At 52.1% G+C, this 14482-nt stretch overlaps 7 protein-coding genes across 7 annotated transcripts; 5 read left to right on the top strand and 2 right to left on the bottom strand.

Annotated features, from left to right (window-relative positions):
- Nucleotides 1-166: 166 nt before the first annotated feature.
- BD324DRAFT_648471 (hypothetical protein) lies at nucleotides 167-833 on the top strand (the record flags this gene model as incomplete). Its single annotated transcript, XM_022017845.1, has 2 exons — nucleotides 167-376; nucleotides 429-833. 2 exons carry the CDS (start codon nucleotides 167-169, stop codon nucleotides 831-833), a joined length of 615 nt encoding a protein of 204 aa, XP_021873636.1.
- A 1653-nt stretch (nucleotides 834-2486) lies between these two features.
- BD324DRAFT_615231 (hypothetical protein) lies at nucleotides 2487-3674 on the top strand. Its single transcript, XM_022014698.1, has 3 exons — nucleotides 2487-2778; nucleotides 2836-3109; nucleotides 3217-3674. Exons 1-3 carry the CDS (start codon nucleotides 2495-2497, stop codon nucleotides 3634-3636), a joined length of 978 nt encoding a protein of 325 aa, XP_021873635.1. The 5' UTR covers nucleotides 2487-2494; the 3' UTR covers nucleotides 3637-3674.
- A 276-nt stretch (nucleotides 3675-3950) lies between these two features.
- Nucleotides 3951-6485, top strand: BD324DRAFT_575737 (mitochondrial intermediate peptidase 2; the record flags this gene model as incomplete). The annotated part of the gene is made up of 3 exons (XM_022013142.1): nucleotides 3951-4544; nucleotides 4584-5793; nucleotides 5830-6485. The coding sequence occupies 3 exons, from the start codon at nucleotides 3951-3953 to the stop codon at nucleotides 6483-6485; spliced, it is 2460 nt and encodes an 819-aa protein (XP_021873634.1).
- Nucleotides 6486-6576: 91 nt separating this feature from the next.
- Nucleotides 6577-7869, bottom strand: BD324DRAFT_615226 (RNase P subunit p30-domain-containing protein). Its single transcript, XM_022014697.1, has 6 exons — nucleotides 7618-7869; nucleotides 7368-7576; nucleotides 7123-7329; nucleotides 6896-7086; nucleotides 6774-6853; nucleotides 6577-6734 (listed from the first exon to the last, which is right to left on the bottom strand). Exons 1-6 carry the CDS (start codon nucleotides 7811-7813, stop codon nucleotides 6583-6585), a joined length of 1035 nt encoding a protein of 344 aa, XP_021873633.1. The 5' UTR covers nucleotides 7814-7869; the 3' UTR covers nucleotides 6577-6582.
- A 36-nt stretch (nucleotides 7870-7905) lies between these two features.
- On the top strand, nucleotides 7906-9970 carry BD324DRAFT_615223 (putative cytoplasm protein). Its single transcript, XM_022014696.1, has 13 exons — nucleotides 7906-8173; nucleotides 8270-8389; nucleotides 8436-8714; nucleotides 8763-8821; nucleotides 8875-8909; nucleotides 8958-9001; nucleotides 9045-9062; nucleotides 9108-9189; nucleotides 9231-9265; nucleotides 9305-9406; nucleotides 9455-9721; nucleotides 9771-9873; nucleotides 9922-9970. Exons 1-13 carry the CDS (start codon nucleotides 8162-8164, stop codon nucleotides 9960-9962), a joined length of 1197 nt encoding a protein of 398 aa, XP_021873632.1. The 5' UTR covers nucleotides 7906-8161; the 3' UTR covers nucleotides 9963-9970.
- On the bottom strand, nucleotides 9971-11501 carry BD324DRAFT_615220 (hypothetical protein). The gene is made up of 9 exons (XM_022014695.1): nucleotides 11416-11501; nucleotides 11217-11376; nucleotides 11046-11163; nucleotides 10896-10997; nucleotides 10739-10848; nucleotides 10551-10685; nucleotides 10405-10508; nucleotides 10195-10366; nucleotides 9971-10152 (listed from the first exon to the last, which is right to left on the bottom strand). The coding sequence occupies exons 1-9, from the start codon at nucleotides 11469-11471 to the stop codon at nucleotides 10042-10044; spliced, it is 1068 nt and encodes a 355-aa protein (XP_021873631.1). The 5' UTR covers nucleotides 11472-11501; the 3' UTR covers nucleotides 9971-10041.
- Nucleotides 11502-11549: 48 nt separating this feature from the next.
- On the top strand, nucleotides 11550-14482 carry BD324DRAFT_615215 (P-loop containing nucleoside triphosphate hydrolase protein). Its single transcript, XM_022014694.1, has 16 exons — nucleotides 11550-11912; nucleotides 11963-12025; nucleotides 12075-12099; nucleotides 12146-12193; nucleotides 12245-12295; nucleotides 12332-12394; nucleotides 12441-12646; nucleotides 12702-12831; nucleotides 12879-12944; nucleotides 12984-13095; nucleotides 13134-13221; nucleotides 13269-13321; nucleotides 13367-13779; nucleotides 13827-13978; nucleotides 14018-14321; nucleotides 14367-14482. Exons 1-15 carry the CDS (start codon nucleotides 11770-11772, stop codon nucleotides 14097-14099), a joined length of 1695 nt encoding a protein of 564 aa, XP_021873630.1. The 5' UTR covers nucleotides 11550-11769; the 3' UTR covers nucleotides 14100-14321; nucleotides 14367-14482.

Below are 14482 nucleotides of genomic sequence, written 5' to 3'. Positions count from 1 at the left end.
GGGGGATGTTCTCTCTCTGTCCTTCTCACATCTCGCTGTCCTCGATATCTTCTTCCCCTCAAAAGTACACCTGGCTGTGGAACAAGGGGAAATCTTCTCTAAACGGTCCCGAAATCACCTCAAAGGACACTACTGTATCACCTCCGCCATAACGGGTTTCGCCATCATGGCTAATCTCCGCGATAGGATCACCATTAGAGCCTTTTGCGATCCATACGAACCAACCATTTCGCTTCCTACCCCTTCAATGAATCCGTATGCCGGCTCATACGATTCAAGCATCACTTCTTCGTTGGACTCACCTTCATGGGCCCCATGTTCGCCCGTCATTGCGTCGCCAACTTGGCAGCCCTCGTCCCCCTCCCCGCCCGATCAAGTGAGTAGATCCCATGTTCGCGTTTGATTCAACGTCTAAAAAACCTTGATAGAGACTCTACGAGCACACTTCGGCCGTCTACGCCCCTTCTGGACAGATGTGGCCCGCCAATAATGATTATTCGTATGTCGGACCCGAGGACCAGTCCGCGATGCTTCAACGTCCCATCACTCCAGCGAAGCGAGTCCGATCGACTCCAGAAAGCTCGCCTGCTTGGGTAAGATCGACCTATAGAGAGCGAAATCAAAGCCCATGTCCTACCCGAGCCACCCAGGATGCCAGTCTTGTCTATGGAAACGCCGACCTCACCGAGAAATCGAAAAAGACAGCCGCGCCGCCGTTGGCAAAATCATTCTCAGGATACCAGCTCGCAAACCGGTTGAAACCTGCTCGAAAAGGAGAAAGACGGACAATAAGAGCGTCCAGACCGACAGTCTTCGACGATCAAAGCGATTGAGGGAGAAGAAAGGACTCGAACACGCTCCATACCCATTCAATTGACGGAGTCCGACGCGTCAAACACGTCTCAGCCAAAACAATTTGTATCGTTATTCCTATTTTTCTGTAGCCTTTAGCTTGTAGCTTCGTGAAGTGTCATGCATACTCTGGACGATGCCTCATCTCTCAGTGTTTGATGAACTACCGCTGCTACTATTCATATTCTCAGACGCCCGCGATTTGATCAATCGCCGCCGGCGACGCGACTTTGGCACGAACCTGGATTTCCACCTTCAGCTTTCAGAAAACATAAAATAAAGCCGCTACATTGTCGAATGACCATGCTAGCCATTACATCCTGCCCAGTGATGATATCCAGATCAAGAAACGGACAGCCGTTCAATGAGGCTCTGAGAGTGGGAAGCTGACGTGCTCTGGCCTCGGGAACCTTTCGCCACTGCGAGCGATCCTAGCGCTCACAGTTCAAAACTCCATTCGCCTTGCCTTTTCCTCGTTCTTACTTAATCCTCTTTCCTTCTTGAAGCTTGTTGAGCATTGAGGGCTTTGGGCTGAGAGCATAAGTCCAGTCGTTTTTGTCCGCCCCTCCTACATCAGACTTGCAATCTCTCAAGAATGGTCCGAAATCACTGTACGTACTCATTTCCCGCCCTCGATCAAGGTTGAAAGTACTGACGTGATCTGAGGGTACGAGACTCGTGATATTCCTGGGCAACAGCAACAAAGGTCCTCAGACGCAAGGCTCGATCAAGATCTAGAAGAATGCACGCTTGAAGTGATAAGCAGCCTTGCAAGGGTAGAAACGAAGCAAGATTCCATGGCAGATTCCATGCGCTCGTTGTTCAACCAGGTCTTCGACAAACTCGATGAAATCGAGGTAGAAGCTAGAACCGAACGAGCAGAGATATTCAAGATCCTGCGGGGGCAATATGGTCTGAACCCGATCAACATAGCTATCCCAGCCCTCGGTCACCGTCGATCAATCCCAGTGTCGCCGATCAATCCACCTCATCCCTCTCGGACGCGACCCCGGGACGATCCTAATCCTGCTATAGAAATCGACAGTCTGTTAAGCACACCTACGCCAGTGCGAGGTCTTCATGACTCCCTTGCATCAAAACCATCTTTCATTGTTGCGGAACACCCTACTCCGATCTTCACGAGCGATCAGAGACCCTTCGTAATGAAAGCCCCGTAGGCCTGATTCGCTCCAAATGATCTTTTTTACTGAGATAAATAAGCAGAGCGAATGGCATTGGCACCATGATCAATCCAAAAAAACCTCATCCGATTGCTCAGAAGGAGGTGAACGGAAGTCGTCTACCCAAATCCCAGCCGTCTGCCGTTTCAAGGCCGCAACCGTACGGTCTGAGGCTTCGAAATCAAGTGAATTACGTTGACCACCCGATCGACCTGGCGAGACGGGCAATTGCTCCCAAGGGGCCTAGACCAAGCACTCTTTCACCACACATCTCACGGCCGGATCATTGCTTCGATAGGAGATCAAAGAGGGGCGCGGGACGGCTCAGGCTGCCACGATCGTAGTTTACCCTTCCACTAGAGACCGGAGCGTGAATCTACATATTATGTATTTCCGCCACAACAATGGTGCCGCCACAACTATTCACGCCTTCGTTCATGTGTCCAGCTGTCCTGTGCTTCATGTATCCTCACTTGCACGTCTTATTGCCATCATCTTCACCGGGTATCGCCCTTGAGGCTCGTCTCTACCTTTCAGACGTGATCTCTTCGCCAGCAGCTGCGGTCGAGATAGAGTACTGCCCTGTCCCGTTCTCTGCCTCAGCTCGATCTCGACCTGTCGATGTCGGTCATCCGTCAAACGAGCAGTCTACCAAGCTCAATGCGTGGCTCAAGTCCAGAGCAGTTCAGAGACTCATCGTAGCCTGTCATCCGTGGGGTAAGCTCGGTGGTAGCTGCCTCGATCCGTGAGTTTCGTTTTCCTTTCTCTCCCTTCGAAAGATTATTGAAAAGCTGGGCTCAAGGGTCATATCGCAACATCTAGTCACTTCCATCTCTGGCCAACACATTGACGACTCGGGACTTGAGGCAGGAGCATCGTTGACTCGAATTTCTCTCGCGAGGGGTATGCCAAATCTACAGACTGCACTGTTGACGTGGAATGTCCGCGGCGTCGGTGTATCCCAAGGATCTCTAGGTCTGCTAGGGTTGAGCAATCGGACGAATGAGCGAGATCTGGAGGCTTTGGAAGATTGGGCATTTGAGCAATTCTCCGTTCTGAAGGACTATAGGAGAATGGTGAGTCAGTCGAGTCCTCCGTCCTTCAACTACAGGCAGTGCAGGCCGGCTACGACCATTGACCGGCTTATCTCTGCTTGCCCTCCTGCATCGCTGACGTAGTGTAGGGCTACTCCTGGGGTAGCTGGACCGTCGTAACCCCTCCTCGAAGCTCTGCCATAGGTTTACTTTCCTCCGTACTGCTCGTGTCGCCTCCATTGTCCATCTTCACACTGCTCGCTCTACCTTTTGTTCCCATCCCAAATCAGTCATTCAGCAAATCCCTAGAAGCGCTCATGACATCCTCGAATTCTGGGCCAGATTCACGCCGCCATGCAAATACTTGGTTAGCATACGGGGCGAACGATGAATTCACCAGCCGGGAGACGTATGCTAAATGGGGAGAGGACCACCGGGCTATGTTGTCTACCGGGGCGCTAGTGATGAGGGAGCTGGAGGACGCAGGCCACTTCTATCGTCATACGCATGAGGGGCAATGGCTGCTAAGAGTCTTTGTGGACTGGCTGGCAGGGGATGAAGCTGCCTAGCATGCATTCAGGTCGCCTGACCGCTTAAATAGCCGCCGGTCGTTTTCGTCACTTTTGACCAATTTCCATCAACAATCAAGCCGGTCTCAAACCCAGCCTCTCGCTCCTTTGTAACATCATCTCCTCGTCCCGTTCTGGTGTCGTGCGGCTGAGGTACCGATCCGAGAGAGATCGATTCTCTCCGCTGCCCATCGCGGTCCTCGCCTGACCCCGTTGCCCGGCACTGTGAGACTGCCTTTTGTTCATTTCAGACTATTGCATCGACTGGATCTCTCAGCATGATCGCTCGTGCGGGGACTTCGTCCGTTGCTCGAATGTATCTTCCAGCAGCCAGGGCAGGCCCCTCGACGATCGCCGTTCGTCGGCGACTGGTCAGAACAGCTTCGTCTATAGCCAGAGCCGGCCCCGATACAAGTCTACCACGGAGTGCCCCTTTAACGGCACTGGCACACGACACCTCTGACCATTTCCCACCATTCGCCTCGTCATCACCTCGACCTATCTATCCTTCTACACCAACAACGGCCGATGATGAACTGTTGAAGGCTCACTTTGACGCCCCGAATCACCAAACGACTGATCCATCCTCATCGACCACTGGTCTATTCCAATTCCCTCCTCTGACTTCACCAAAGCGACTTCGACCGCTGACTGAACGAGCTCTGGTCCTGTGCAGAGCACTGCAGCAGCGTATACAAAATGCTCCGATGGATCCTACGGGTAGAGAACTTCGACTGGTGGTGAAGAATTTCGACCGCCTGAGCGATACGCTATGCGGTGTCATTGACCTCTGCGAAAAGGTCCGACATTTGCATCCCGATCCAAAATGGGTGCAAGCCGCTGAGGAGGCCAGCGATCGTCTGAATGGGTACATGAACATGCTGAATGTGGATGAGAAGATGTATCAAGTGAGCTTTTCCCGCCTTTCGAAGAGCTGACACGATGAGTCCTTACGAGCCTGCCTCGCCCATGACTTTGCAGACCCTTTATCCCAATCCGAGAGATCCATCGCCAAAACCTTTGAGAGCGATTTTGAAAAGTTTGGCATACACCTCTCACCTCGTCAACGAGCCAAGTTTGTGGACCACTCCAACCGGCTTCTCGCTATGAGTCGAGATGTATCGCACAACGCCCAAGCGGGGCCTTCATCCGGACCACCCATCCACATACCGAACGCCGACAAAGTCCTGGCTGGGATGGGAGCCCAGTTCATCACCAATCTCACATTCGCCGGAGAGAACGAAGCGGTCATCGAACCTGGATCATGGCAGAGCCATATGATTCTTCGTTTCGCGCGTGACGGCGAGTTGAGGCGTCAGGTGTACATCGGGAATCAGAGATACGATGCGCAAAAGGTCGAGACACTCGAGGCCATGTTGAGGGAACGGGCGACGCTCGCAGGCGTACTTGGCAAGGAGTCATGGGCGGACGCAATTCTGGTGGACAAGATGGCACGCAATCCAGCTCAGGTCATGGGTTTCCTCAACTCCCTGGCCCAGCACCACAGGCCGGCAGCTTTGACCGACATCGCAGCTCTACAAAGACTCAAAGCGAGCTCGTTGACTGGAAATCACTATCCGGAGGAGAATCCTCATACTGCCCATCTACCCGCCTTGTCTGCCTGGGACAGGGACTACTACACTGAGAAATACATGTCGAGCTTGTCATCGAAATCAATGAACTCCATCTCGCAGTATTTTACCGTTGGATCAGCCCTTCTCGGCGCATCGAGACTGTTCACGCAGCTGTACGGTATCTCATTCAAACCTGTCGCCATGTCGCCTGGCGAGTCTTGGCACCCTTGGGTCAGGCGTCTGGATGTGATCGACGAGAAAGAAGGCCGAGTCGGGACGATCTACTGTGATCTGTTCGCTAGGGAAGGCAAAACTGCCCCAGCTGCGCATTACACTGTACGCTGCGCTAGACGGGTCGATGACGATGACGCTGCTGGAGATGGGTTGCCTGAAGAATGGGACGCGCCTTACGGCCAAGGCTTGGAGGTGTTTGGAGAGACGATGAGAGGGAAAGAAGGACGATATCAACTTCCGGTCGCAGTCTTGACCTGCGATTTCGGCCTGGGAGAGGACACGAGACCTGCCTTATTGTCTTGGCAAGAGCTCGAAACATTGTTCCATGAGCTCGGACACGCCATGCACTGTGAGTCTTGGGTTACTTTTGTCGCTGACTTTCTAGCCATGATCGGCAGGACCGACTTTCACAATGTGTCGGGAACGCGTGTTGCGACCGACTTTTGTGAACTCCCTTCTATCCTCATGGAGTATTTTGTGTCCTCACCACGAGTCCTGTCACTGTTCGCCGCACACCACCAAACTGGAGAGCCACTCCCGCACGATCTGTTGAGACAACATCTGAAACTCAAAGACTCCCTCTCGGCCTTGGAGACTCATCAACAGATCCTCTTGTCAATCTTGGATCAGCAATATCATACCATCTCGCCTTCGGATACTGGCTCACTCGACTCCACTGCAATCTTGAAGGATCTAACCAACACTGTCGGGGTCGTGCCATTCGTCGAAGGGACAGCTTGGCAACCTCAATTCGGACACCTGCAATCGTATGGAGCGACATACTACTCGTATTTGTTCGATCGAGCAATTGCAGGCAAGATCTGGCACACACTGTTCAGCCATTCGCTTGAAGACAACATCAGTCGAAGAGGGGGCGAAGAGTTCAAGGAGAAGATTCTGAAATGGGGCGGAGGCAAGGATCCCTGGGAACTCGTCGCCAGTGTCATCGGTGGCGCTGAAGGAGACATCATCGCCAAGGGTGACGCTAAAGCCATGGAAATGGTCGGGGGCTGGATGACTCAGCCGAGTGGATCAGCCTGATCTCAGTGTGACGATTTGTGCCATACTAGACAAATAGACATTTGTGCATATTGCCGTGTCCTCATCTTGTCATGCATCGCATTTGCAACATATAGCTTCAAGCGATCTTGACACGCTTGGCTTCTTGGAGCTGACCAGTGTCGGACTGACGTTTTGCCCTGCCTTCTGCCTCAACTAGCGCAGCGCTCGGCTCTGGCGGGTCAACCATCTTGGGCATGGTCATGACACCTTTGAATGTCCGTCTGGCCTCTGTGATAATCAGCGGAAGACTGCTTGAAATCCACTCACGGGCATTCAGCAATACTCGCTTGGGGTTTGCAGATACCGCGTCCTTGGCGAGGTTGGCAGGCATACCCAACATCGTCCCTCTGTACGGTGTTAGCATCAATGGCGGAACATAATGATCTCACAGGTTGACCAAATCCAACGGTCCGCGCATACTGTCATCTCCTCCACCAGGTCCAGAGGAAAGAATTATGCCTTTTCCACCCGTGATCCGGACGAGCTCCTTGGCATTGGACAGGAAATTCTGGCGATATCTTCTAGCCGTCTCGCGACTGGCTGATGAAGGAGATAGTGCAGCAGAGTAAAGGATTTCGAACTGTCTGCGTGAGCTTGAGGCGGTATCGTAACTCACCATGACACCATTCCGTTGCGCTTGTCGGACTTGCTTCCGATTCAATCTGAAATGATATGGTCGTTCATGCAATGGCAGAGTGATAATTGAGACTTGGTTGGGGCCAGGTAGACAGAGGTCGGTGCAGACTAGCTGGAAAGCCTTCTCGGTCAAAGGCTGGACGGAGATGATATCGTATTCTTTGAGGACCGCCGAATTGGCCCCAGTCTGCACGTATCAGTGAAACTTGCAGTTTAAAGACTCACCAGGCAGTGCGTCCTTGAATCGTCCAAATGTAAGTGTAGTCTTGAGACTTGGACCATGGTGAGACCTTGATTACTCGACTGTCCGCTCTTGCCATCCTCGCGAGAACGAGGATCAAGTTGGGGGTATGGTAAAGCTCTCAAGAAAGGCGATACGTGAGCTAAGGCAGAGGTCGAAGGGTTGACCGTACAGCCGACAATCGAGTATCCGACTAATGAAGAGTGAGAACATACTATTGAGTGTCCCACTTACGATGTCCAGACAATGCCATGGACCTTGCGAATCCTTCCCTCTCGCCTTCTTCCAATCCAGCCCAGCAGCTCTGGGGTACCGACTCGGCGGCACTGGAATCTTCAGCTTTGCCTTTGCCCTTTGACTTGTCCTTCTTCTTCTTTGGGATGTCATTGGATCGAGGGATGGGGAATGGCAGATAGAGATCGAAATACATGTTCGTTTGGTGTGATCTTTATAACAGTCGCTGTATCATCTCAATCTCTCAAAAAGTTAACGACGTTGAATTCCGGCGGGACTTCGGAGACTGTCTGATCCATACCACATTCATACCATAGCTGCAGCTTGAAAGTCTCGGGAACGTCGCGTCAAGGGTATGAACGGCCCAAAAGGCCTCTGAGAGACTACTGGAGCGATAACGAAGACACGTCATTCACCTATCCTTTCACTCCAACACTCCGCTCCCGACTGAGCCTTGCAGGACACGCCAGTCAAGCTCGCAAATATGGGCTTATGACCTATACCCGGACCTCTACCATCCTTCAACTTCAGTTCCTGTAAGAGGATGTGCCGCTTTGTAAGTCTGGCTGTCTCTTTCGCGTTGAAGCGATCGTCGTCTACCAAATCTCTCCCTTGCATCGAGCCATGTACATCTGCTAAAGTCGGCTTGCAGATTGTCTACAAGGGCCATGAGCCCATTCAGCTGTCCCATTTGGTGACTAGACCCCGTCATTCCATTACGAACCAGGCTTTCGAGTCCAAGTTGCGATTTCCATCGAGTCGACCTATGAATGTGAGTTTTTACTCTTCTGCTCCAGCCGTCACTGACTCGCCGCCAGGCTGATGGATTCGGTATCGGGTGGTATGATCCCCTACAAACACCGTGTCAAGAGAAGGATCCTTATCCTGAAACTACATCGCCAAAGTCACCGAGTGAGAATCCTTCGCTGAGCAATGGAGTGGCTCAACGAGCCGAAGCCTCTTCTCCCATGCATCCCACCGGATCAAGCGGCGTCTTTGAAGGGGATGATGCGGATGCTCAGCAGCTGTTGGCTGATCGAGCAAAAGAGCGAGAGCTGGAGAACGAAAGACCGTGCATTTTCAAATCCATCTCTCCTGTAAGTCTCACTAGCCATCGAGAGCTGCGGCCTGACGGATCCTCCTAGGCGTGGAGCAATGCGAATCTCGAGCGACTCGCAGAGAAGATCAGAAGTCCTTTGATCTTGTGAGCTTGCAACACGGCTAGAGCTAGACCATTACGCTGAGTCCTGCCGACAGTGCGCACGTACGAGCTTCAACCATGCCCGGGGCTCGTAAGTCCTTTCGGCTGCCGGATGCTTTCCGACTCACAAGCGTCATAGCGAGCGAAGACAATTGCCATCCTTGGCTCTTCGGCAAGCTCATGGTGAGTGCCTCGCTGCAAGATCACCTCCTGAACGATTCCGTAGTGGATGCACAATGGTGAAGTGCGTTATCCTGTCTGAAGCATGACATAATACTGAAGATCGTAGATATCTGGCTTCACCAAGATCAAGCGAGCTCTGCAGTCTTCACTTCCAGAAGAGCTGTTCTTGTACCCTGCAGGTTACACCGGTGAGTCAGAAATCCTCGGTGATCGTCTGCTGACTGCTCAGACTCGGAATGGGCTTTCATGCTTTTTCTCTCGAAAGTAGGCGCTATTGGTTTAGAGTTTTACTGAAGTATCCAGCTCAAAGACCCACACGCTCGATTCTTCACACATGTTGAGCTGAGGGACGCCATGATGGAGACCATCAAAACCCTGAATATGTTACTCAAGGACGCCGAAGTGGTGCGTGTCTGGGCTTTCAAACATTCATCCTGACCCGTCCCCTTCCAGACCAGCCCAAGCCTGCTCAACTTCGTCGTGTCGGACGGTCACACCGTCGTTGCGACTCGGTATATCAGCTCGCGAACATCCGAAGCGTCGTCACTCTTTTTCTCATCTGGAACGTCTTTCGACGAGATACAAGATGGAGGAATGTACAGAATGACAAAAGCGGATAAGAGGGAGAGCATTATACTCATCGCGTCTGAACCCTTGACCTTCGAGAGAAGTGATTGGATGGAGGTCAAGACGAATACAATGCTCGTCATCACACCAAAGGTATGTACGGGAATGTGATGAGACAAAACGTAGAGCTGACGGCACTCAGATGAATCTGCTCCAAATCCCCATCATTGATGAGTTCTGGGTCGCGCCTCAAGATCCAGCCTCTCAACATCGGACGACGGACTTCGCTATCTCAATGGGATTTGGTAAGCGCCCTCTGCCCTCCATTACAGATTCCTGACTTGAGAAACCAGGACACGGGTTTGCTGCCAGTAAAGAGCAAGAAGTCGCCTGATCCACCGAGCTCCATAGCTATACATTGTCACAGACCTACAGCCATCTCATGTATCATACACATCGATCCTCAAGTCACTTCAGACCGTCTGGCGAACAAGCACCAACACGTCTGCTATCAAGCCTGGGATGTCGTTGGTCGCCACAGCCACATTGACAGGCTCAGAAATGTCTGCGTCACTCCCCATGATCTGATTGCACCATGAGCTTGAAGGAGTCTGAAACCCACTCACCTCTGCGCCTGCCAGTCGTTTGGATAGGGAGTCAAAGTTGAGTAGGAGGACCACCGAATCACCCTCCGTGGTGCTTGGCACGGCGTACTCCAGGTGGAGTTGGTACTCGGATACAGCCTTGACGTTCCGTATTCCCATCAAAGATTTATAGAATGTGATCGAGGACATAAGCCTGCGGTGGATAAGAGATTGCTCCAAGGGAACACTTGCCATCTGCATTGCTCATCGACCTTTGTGTCTCCGGCCTCGCGTCCGCTCTGAACCTCTAGAGCTCGGGCCTCTTCTCTCTCCTTGTCCTTCATGAGGCGCTGGAGCTGCTCGCCGTTAGTATAGACGCACAAGCCTTGCCCGCTTACATCCTTCGAAGCAGAGGACACCTGTTCTCTAACCTCGTCCCGCTTCTTATTGGCCTCTTCGGTATCCGTTATCAATTTCTGCATCTCCTCCGTTTGCTGTTCAAGGATGTCCTGAGCTTGAGCTATGGTCACGCGCTATACGATTTGTGTCATCAGCGCTCGGCACCCAGAAGAGACGTTTGACTTGCCTTGCCGGACGGATAGTTGGCCTTTATTCTTGCGAGCTCCAGCTCCATGTCCCTGATCTTTTTCTGCAAAGCCTGAGCCTCTGATACTTGCGACGAGACTCGCTCGTGACCTGAATAGGGATGAGCTGAAGAGCAACCATATTTTGCCTCAACTCACGCAAGGCGTTGTCCTTTGCCAGCGAAATAGCTTCGTCCCGTACACCGTGTACTTCGTCCTTGACGGCTTTCAATGCCGCCTTCTTCTCTTTGTTGGTGATCTCTGCCATAATGATCAACGACTGAGACCCAGACAATGCTTTCAGCTCACGCAGTCCCTCATTTTCTCCTGGCTGAAGACCCATTGGCTCGTCTCCCGTGATATTCATCACAAAGTTGACCTTTGCCCCTTGCTCAATGTACGTGTATTTGAGTTTTCGAAATGTAGCCTGGACGGGATCAGCCGACATGCTTGCCAATTGCATCTTGGTGATCTACCCACCTTCTCCGCTTCAGACTCTTCCTTCAATAGCAGCGGGTTGTGAGGGTTCATCATCATCGCCGAATCGTTGCTGTTGATGGTCACATCTTCCAGAGCTCGTCGCTGGAAGATTTCTCGATGCTCCATAATATTGAAGGGGTCTGAGGACCCAGATACGAGCCTAGCCGAGGTCAGCAAAGCTATCTCCAGTCTTGCTCACTTATCAACGGCATGATGAAGGTCTGAGCCTCCTGGCATTGACTGTACTGTGGCCATGGTCAGTGCAGAGAAAGTAATGAATTGTGTTGTTGTTGATCTCCCAGTCGCGACTGACTTTTATTATTGCTCTATATTTTGCTTCCGTGTTTTCTGTTGAGGACCGATCAGGAGAAGGGTTGAAATACACTGTGCCATGGGCTCATCAACAATGTTTGATCTTAGACCTCGACATCGACCTCGCTGCTGGGTCTGACTTGGTCGATAGGAGCGCGACCAAGCAACTTGGGAGGCGATCATAGGACCAGATCGCTGTTGTCCTACTTCGACCCCGACTCGGACGGCATATTGTACAAACATGAGGAAATCAAACATTCAAGTTCATGTTCGGATACGACCACATAAACCTAGTGATGGACCATGGCGGGAGGACTCATTATCGCTGCCATCGAATCGCACGATAGTAGCGATCAGTGAGAAAGGCAGAGCATTCACCTATCCGTGAGTACAGGATGCGTAAGCAAATGCGGTAAATTAATCTAATTCCTCAGCTTGTCTCACTGTCATGATACGGACAGCACTCAGAGCAGTGTTTTTGAGCACGTAGAGCCTTTGTGAGTGATAAATGTTGGACGAGAAATCGTCGCTGAACAGTTTTATCAGACTTGACAAAGTTCTGGAGGGAACAGTGAGCTTGACCATACTTCACCGAAGAGATGCTGAGAGTCCACCAGAACGCGACTGCTTTCTGCTACGGAGTCACGGGCTCTGGAAAGACTCATGTGAGTCATCGGAATCCGTCCGGCAGCCTTGAAACTGACCTTGTGTCGCAGACAATGCAGGGGACCGACTCCGATCCAGGCATTATCCCCCGTGCTGTGCAGGTAAGCTCGAGCCATCAATCGAGCTGAACCCTAAAGGCTTTGTTCGACCGAGTCGAGGAGTTGGACGACCGGACCACAGTCATCTCATTCTCATTCGTCGTACGTCAATTAAGATCCATCCAATGTCACAGCTGAACCTCTCCAGGAAATCCTCAAGGACGAGGTTTACGATCTTCAAGATGCTAGCAATGGCTCAGGCAATAGTGGCAACCGTCGTTGGAGCAATTCAGGGCCAAAAGCTGAACAGAGACGCAAACTTGACCTGCGGACCGATGGCAAAGGCAACAATACCGTCGCCAATATGCAAACCACGGTGGTCTCCAGTCCCGAAGAGTTCAGAGACTTGTACAAGTGGGTATCAATGCGCCTCGCAGCGACGGACCCCCTTCTGATGCACCTCCTGCAGTATTGCCGCAGCGACACGAAAGGTCGCATCTACCAATCTCAATCACGGCTCATCTCGATCACATGCCATCTTGACTCTTTACGTACACATGGAGTGGGAAGATGGATCGACCCAGCAGAGCAAAATCTGCGTGAGCACGACGTCGTCCGGTAGATAGTTTGCGCTGACACCCTTCAGTTGACTGATCTTGCGGGATCAGAGAACAACAACCTGACTGGCAACGATGCAGAACGTATGCGAGAGGTAAATCTTGGCGCCGGAGGATGCGAACTGATGATCAAGAGCTCTGCGATCAACAAATCGCTATCTACCCTGAAAACGGTAGTGGATGCAATCAACACAAATGCCTCAAGGATACCATATAGAGACTGCAAGCTTACGAGGATTCTGCAAGGTGAGTTGAGATCGGCAACAAATGACTGATGCTTTAAGACGCCCTTGGTGGTACTGCCGCCGGGTTGCTGATATGCTGCTTGGCACCGGGAAACAAATTCACCAAGGACACCATCAATACGTTGACGTGAGTTTCAAGACGTGAGGAGAATCGTCGACTGACTTTGCTCTCAGGTTTGCGTCAAAGGCGAGCCAAGTCGAAAACGCGGTGTCCACCAACGAGCGCAGTGAGTGTCTGACTGCTCCGTCTCACGAAGCTGAACACTTCCAAGCGGCTCGTCGCGTCTCTGTCGCCCCTCCCGCTGCCCGGCCTTCCACAGCTCTTCCTGGTGCGAGAGCATCCCTCGCCTCTATGCAAAGATCAGCAACCTCACTGGGACTGTCTCCCCAACGATCAGCCCTTGCGCCGCTCCGGTCGACGACATTTGGGTCTCTCGGCTCCTCTTCGGGTTCGGTAAACAGGTCTGGGGTGCTGCGACCGTCCATCTCCGCCAACGTCTCGCGCACGATGACCACCGGTCTTCCAAGAAGAACCACCATGAGCGCATCTACTCGTCCAGTCGGTCATAGCAAGGAGAACCCCGATTACGACATGTCACATGTTGCCAAGGGTAAATCTACTCATCCAATCGACGACGCGTTCACGAAGGCTGGTGGGATGACTCTTGATGAGGCGAGGGCATTCGTACGTGGTGTCCTCTTTGGAGCAAGAATCTGCTGAGTCTGAAGCAGTACGATCGCTGTCGAGCGGCAGAAACTGCCACGGATGGGCTGTTGGACCCTGCGGACACGACGAAGGGTACACTGATCGAGTACATGACTGAGGAAGAACGCGGTAGCAGATTACGTTCCTGGGTTCGGAAAGGCCGCTCATATACCGATGGGTGGGTCCGCAAATAGTGCATAAGCTGACTTATCCGTAGGGGAGATCTTGACCAAGCATACAAATCGTTCAAGAACGCTTGGATGTACCAACCGGACAATGACAAGCTTCGCTTACAGTGAGGCACGATGGCAAAGGGCGTGAGGTTTACCTACTCCTACAGCGTCCTTGCACTGGAAGAGACGGTCGAGAAGAAAAATGCTGCCCGTCAACGACTGGCCCGCTTGGCTTCGAGCACAGGTATGATCAACACCATTCCTATTGGCTTGAAAAGGACACGACAGACCATGGAAGTGCTGGATGAGGGAATGGAGGACTCCCCGGACACGGCATGGGCTAGCAATGTGAGCATGAGATGGCGGTGGGCTTGGTATACTGATTGTTTACAGACTCCCACGGCGGTCGACATGAATTGGCGCCAGCCTTCTCCCAAGCGGAGAATGATGACTTCGGCTTTGAGGATCTGAGGGATCATCTCGATCTCGACTATTTCCATCTCCGAGCA

Source organism: Kockovaella imperatae, assembly GCF_002102565.1.
Source record: "Kockovaella imperatae strain NRRL Y-17943 chromosome Unknown BD324scaffold_2, whole genome shotgun sequence".
Lineage (NCBI taxonomy): Eukaryota > Fungi > Basidiomycota > Tremellomycetes > Tremellales > Cuniculitremaceae > Kockovaella > Kockovaella imperatae.
Note: the sequence above shows the minus strand (reverse complement) of the source record. Positions and strands in the feature narration are given on the sequence as shown.

Coding starts and splice junctions, on each gene's coding strand:
- BD324DRAFT_615226 (XM_022014697.1), bottom strand. CDS start 7,813: ATGTATTTCGATCTCTATCTGCCATTCCCCATCCCTCGATCCAATGAC. Junction 7,577..7,617: donor CATGGCATTGTCTGGACATC/GTAAGTGGGACA, acceptor ACTCTTCATTAG/TCGGATACTCGATTGTCGGC. Junction 7,330..7,367: donor ATTCAAGGACGCACTGCCTG/GTGAGTCTTTAA, acceptor TGATACGTGCAG/ACTGGGGCCAATTCGGCGGT.
- BD324DRAFT_615215 (XM_022014694.1), top strand. CDS start 11,770: ATGAGGAAATCAAACATTCAAGTTCATGTTCGGATACGACCACATAAA. Junction 12,395..12,440: donor TCATCTCATTCTCATTCGTC/GTACGTCAATTA, acceptor GAACCTCTCCAG/GAAATCCTCAAGGACGAGGT. Junction 12,832..12,878: donor CCCAGCAGAGCAAAATCTGC/GTGAGCACGACG, acceptor GACACCCTTCAG/TTGACTGATCTTGCGGGATC.
- BD324DRAFT_615220 (XM_022014695.1), bottom strand. CDS start 11,471: ATGGCCACAGTACAGTCAATGCCAGGAGGCTCAGACCTTCATCATGCC. Junction 10,998..11,045: donor AGGAGAAAATGAGGGACTGC/GTGAGCTGAAAG, acceptor TCATTATGGCAG/AGATCACCAACAAAGAGAAG. Junction 10,153..10,194: donor AACGACTGGCAGGCGCAGAG/GTGAGTGGGTTT, acceptor TGGTGCAATCAG/ATCATGGGGAGTGACGCAGA.
- BD324DRAFT_615223 (XM_022014696.1), top strand. Junction 9,190..9,230: donor GTACCCTGCAGGTTACACCG/GTGAGTCAGAAA, acceptor CTGACTGCTCAG/ACTCGGAATGGGCTTTCATG. Junction 9,874..9,921: donor CGCTATCTCAATGGGATTTG/GTAAGCGCCCTC, acceptor TTGAGAAACCAG/GACACGGGTTTGCTGCCAGT.
- BD324DRAFT_615231 (XM_022014698.1), top strand. CDS start 2,495: ATGTATCCTCACTTGCACGTCTTATTGCCATCATCTTCACCGGGTATC. Junction 2,779..2,835: donor GGTGGTAGCTGCCTCGATCC/GTGAGTTTCGTT, acceptor GCTGGGCTCAAG/GGTCATATCGCAACATCTAG. Junction 3,110..3,216: donor TGAAGGACTATAGGAGAATG/GTGAGTCAGTCG, acceptor GACGTAGTGTAG/GGCTACTCCTGGGGTAGCTG.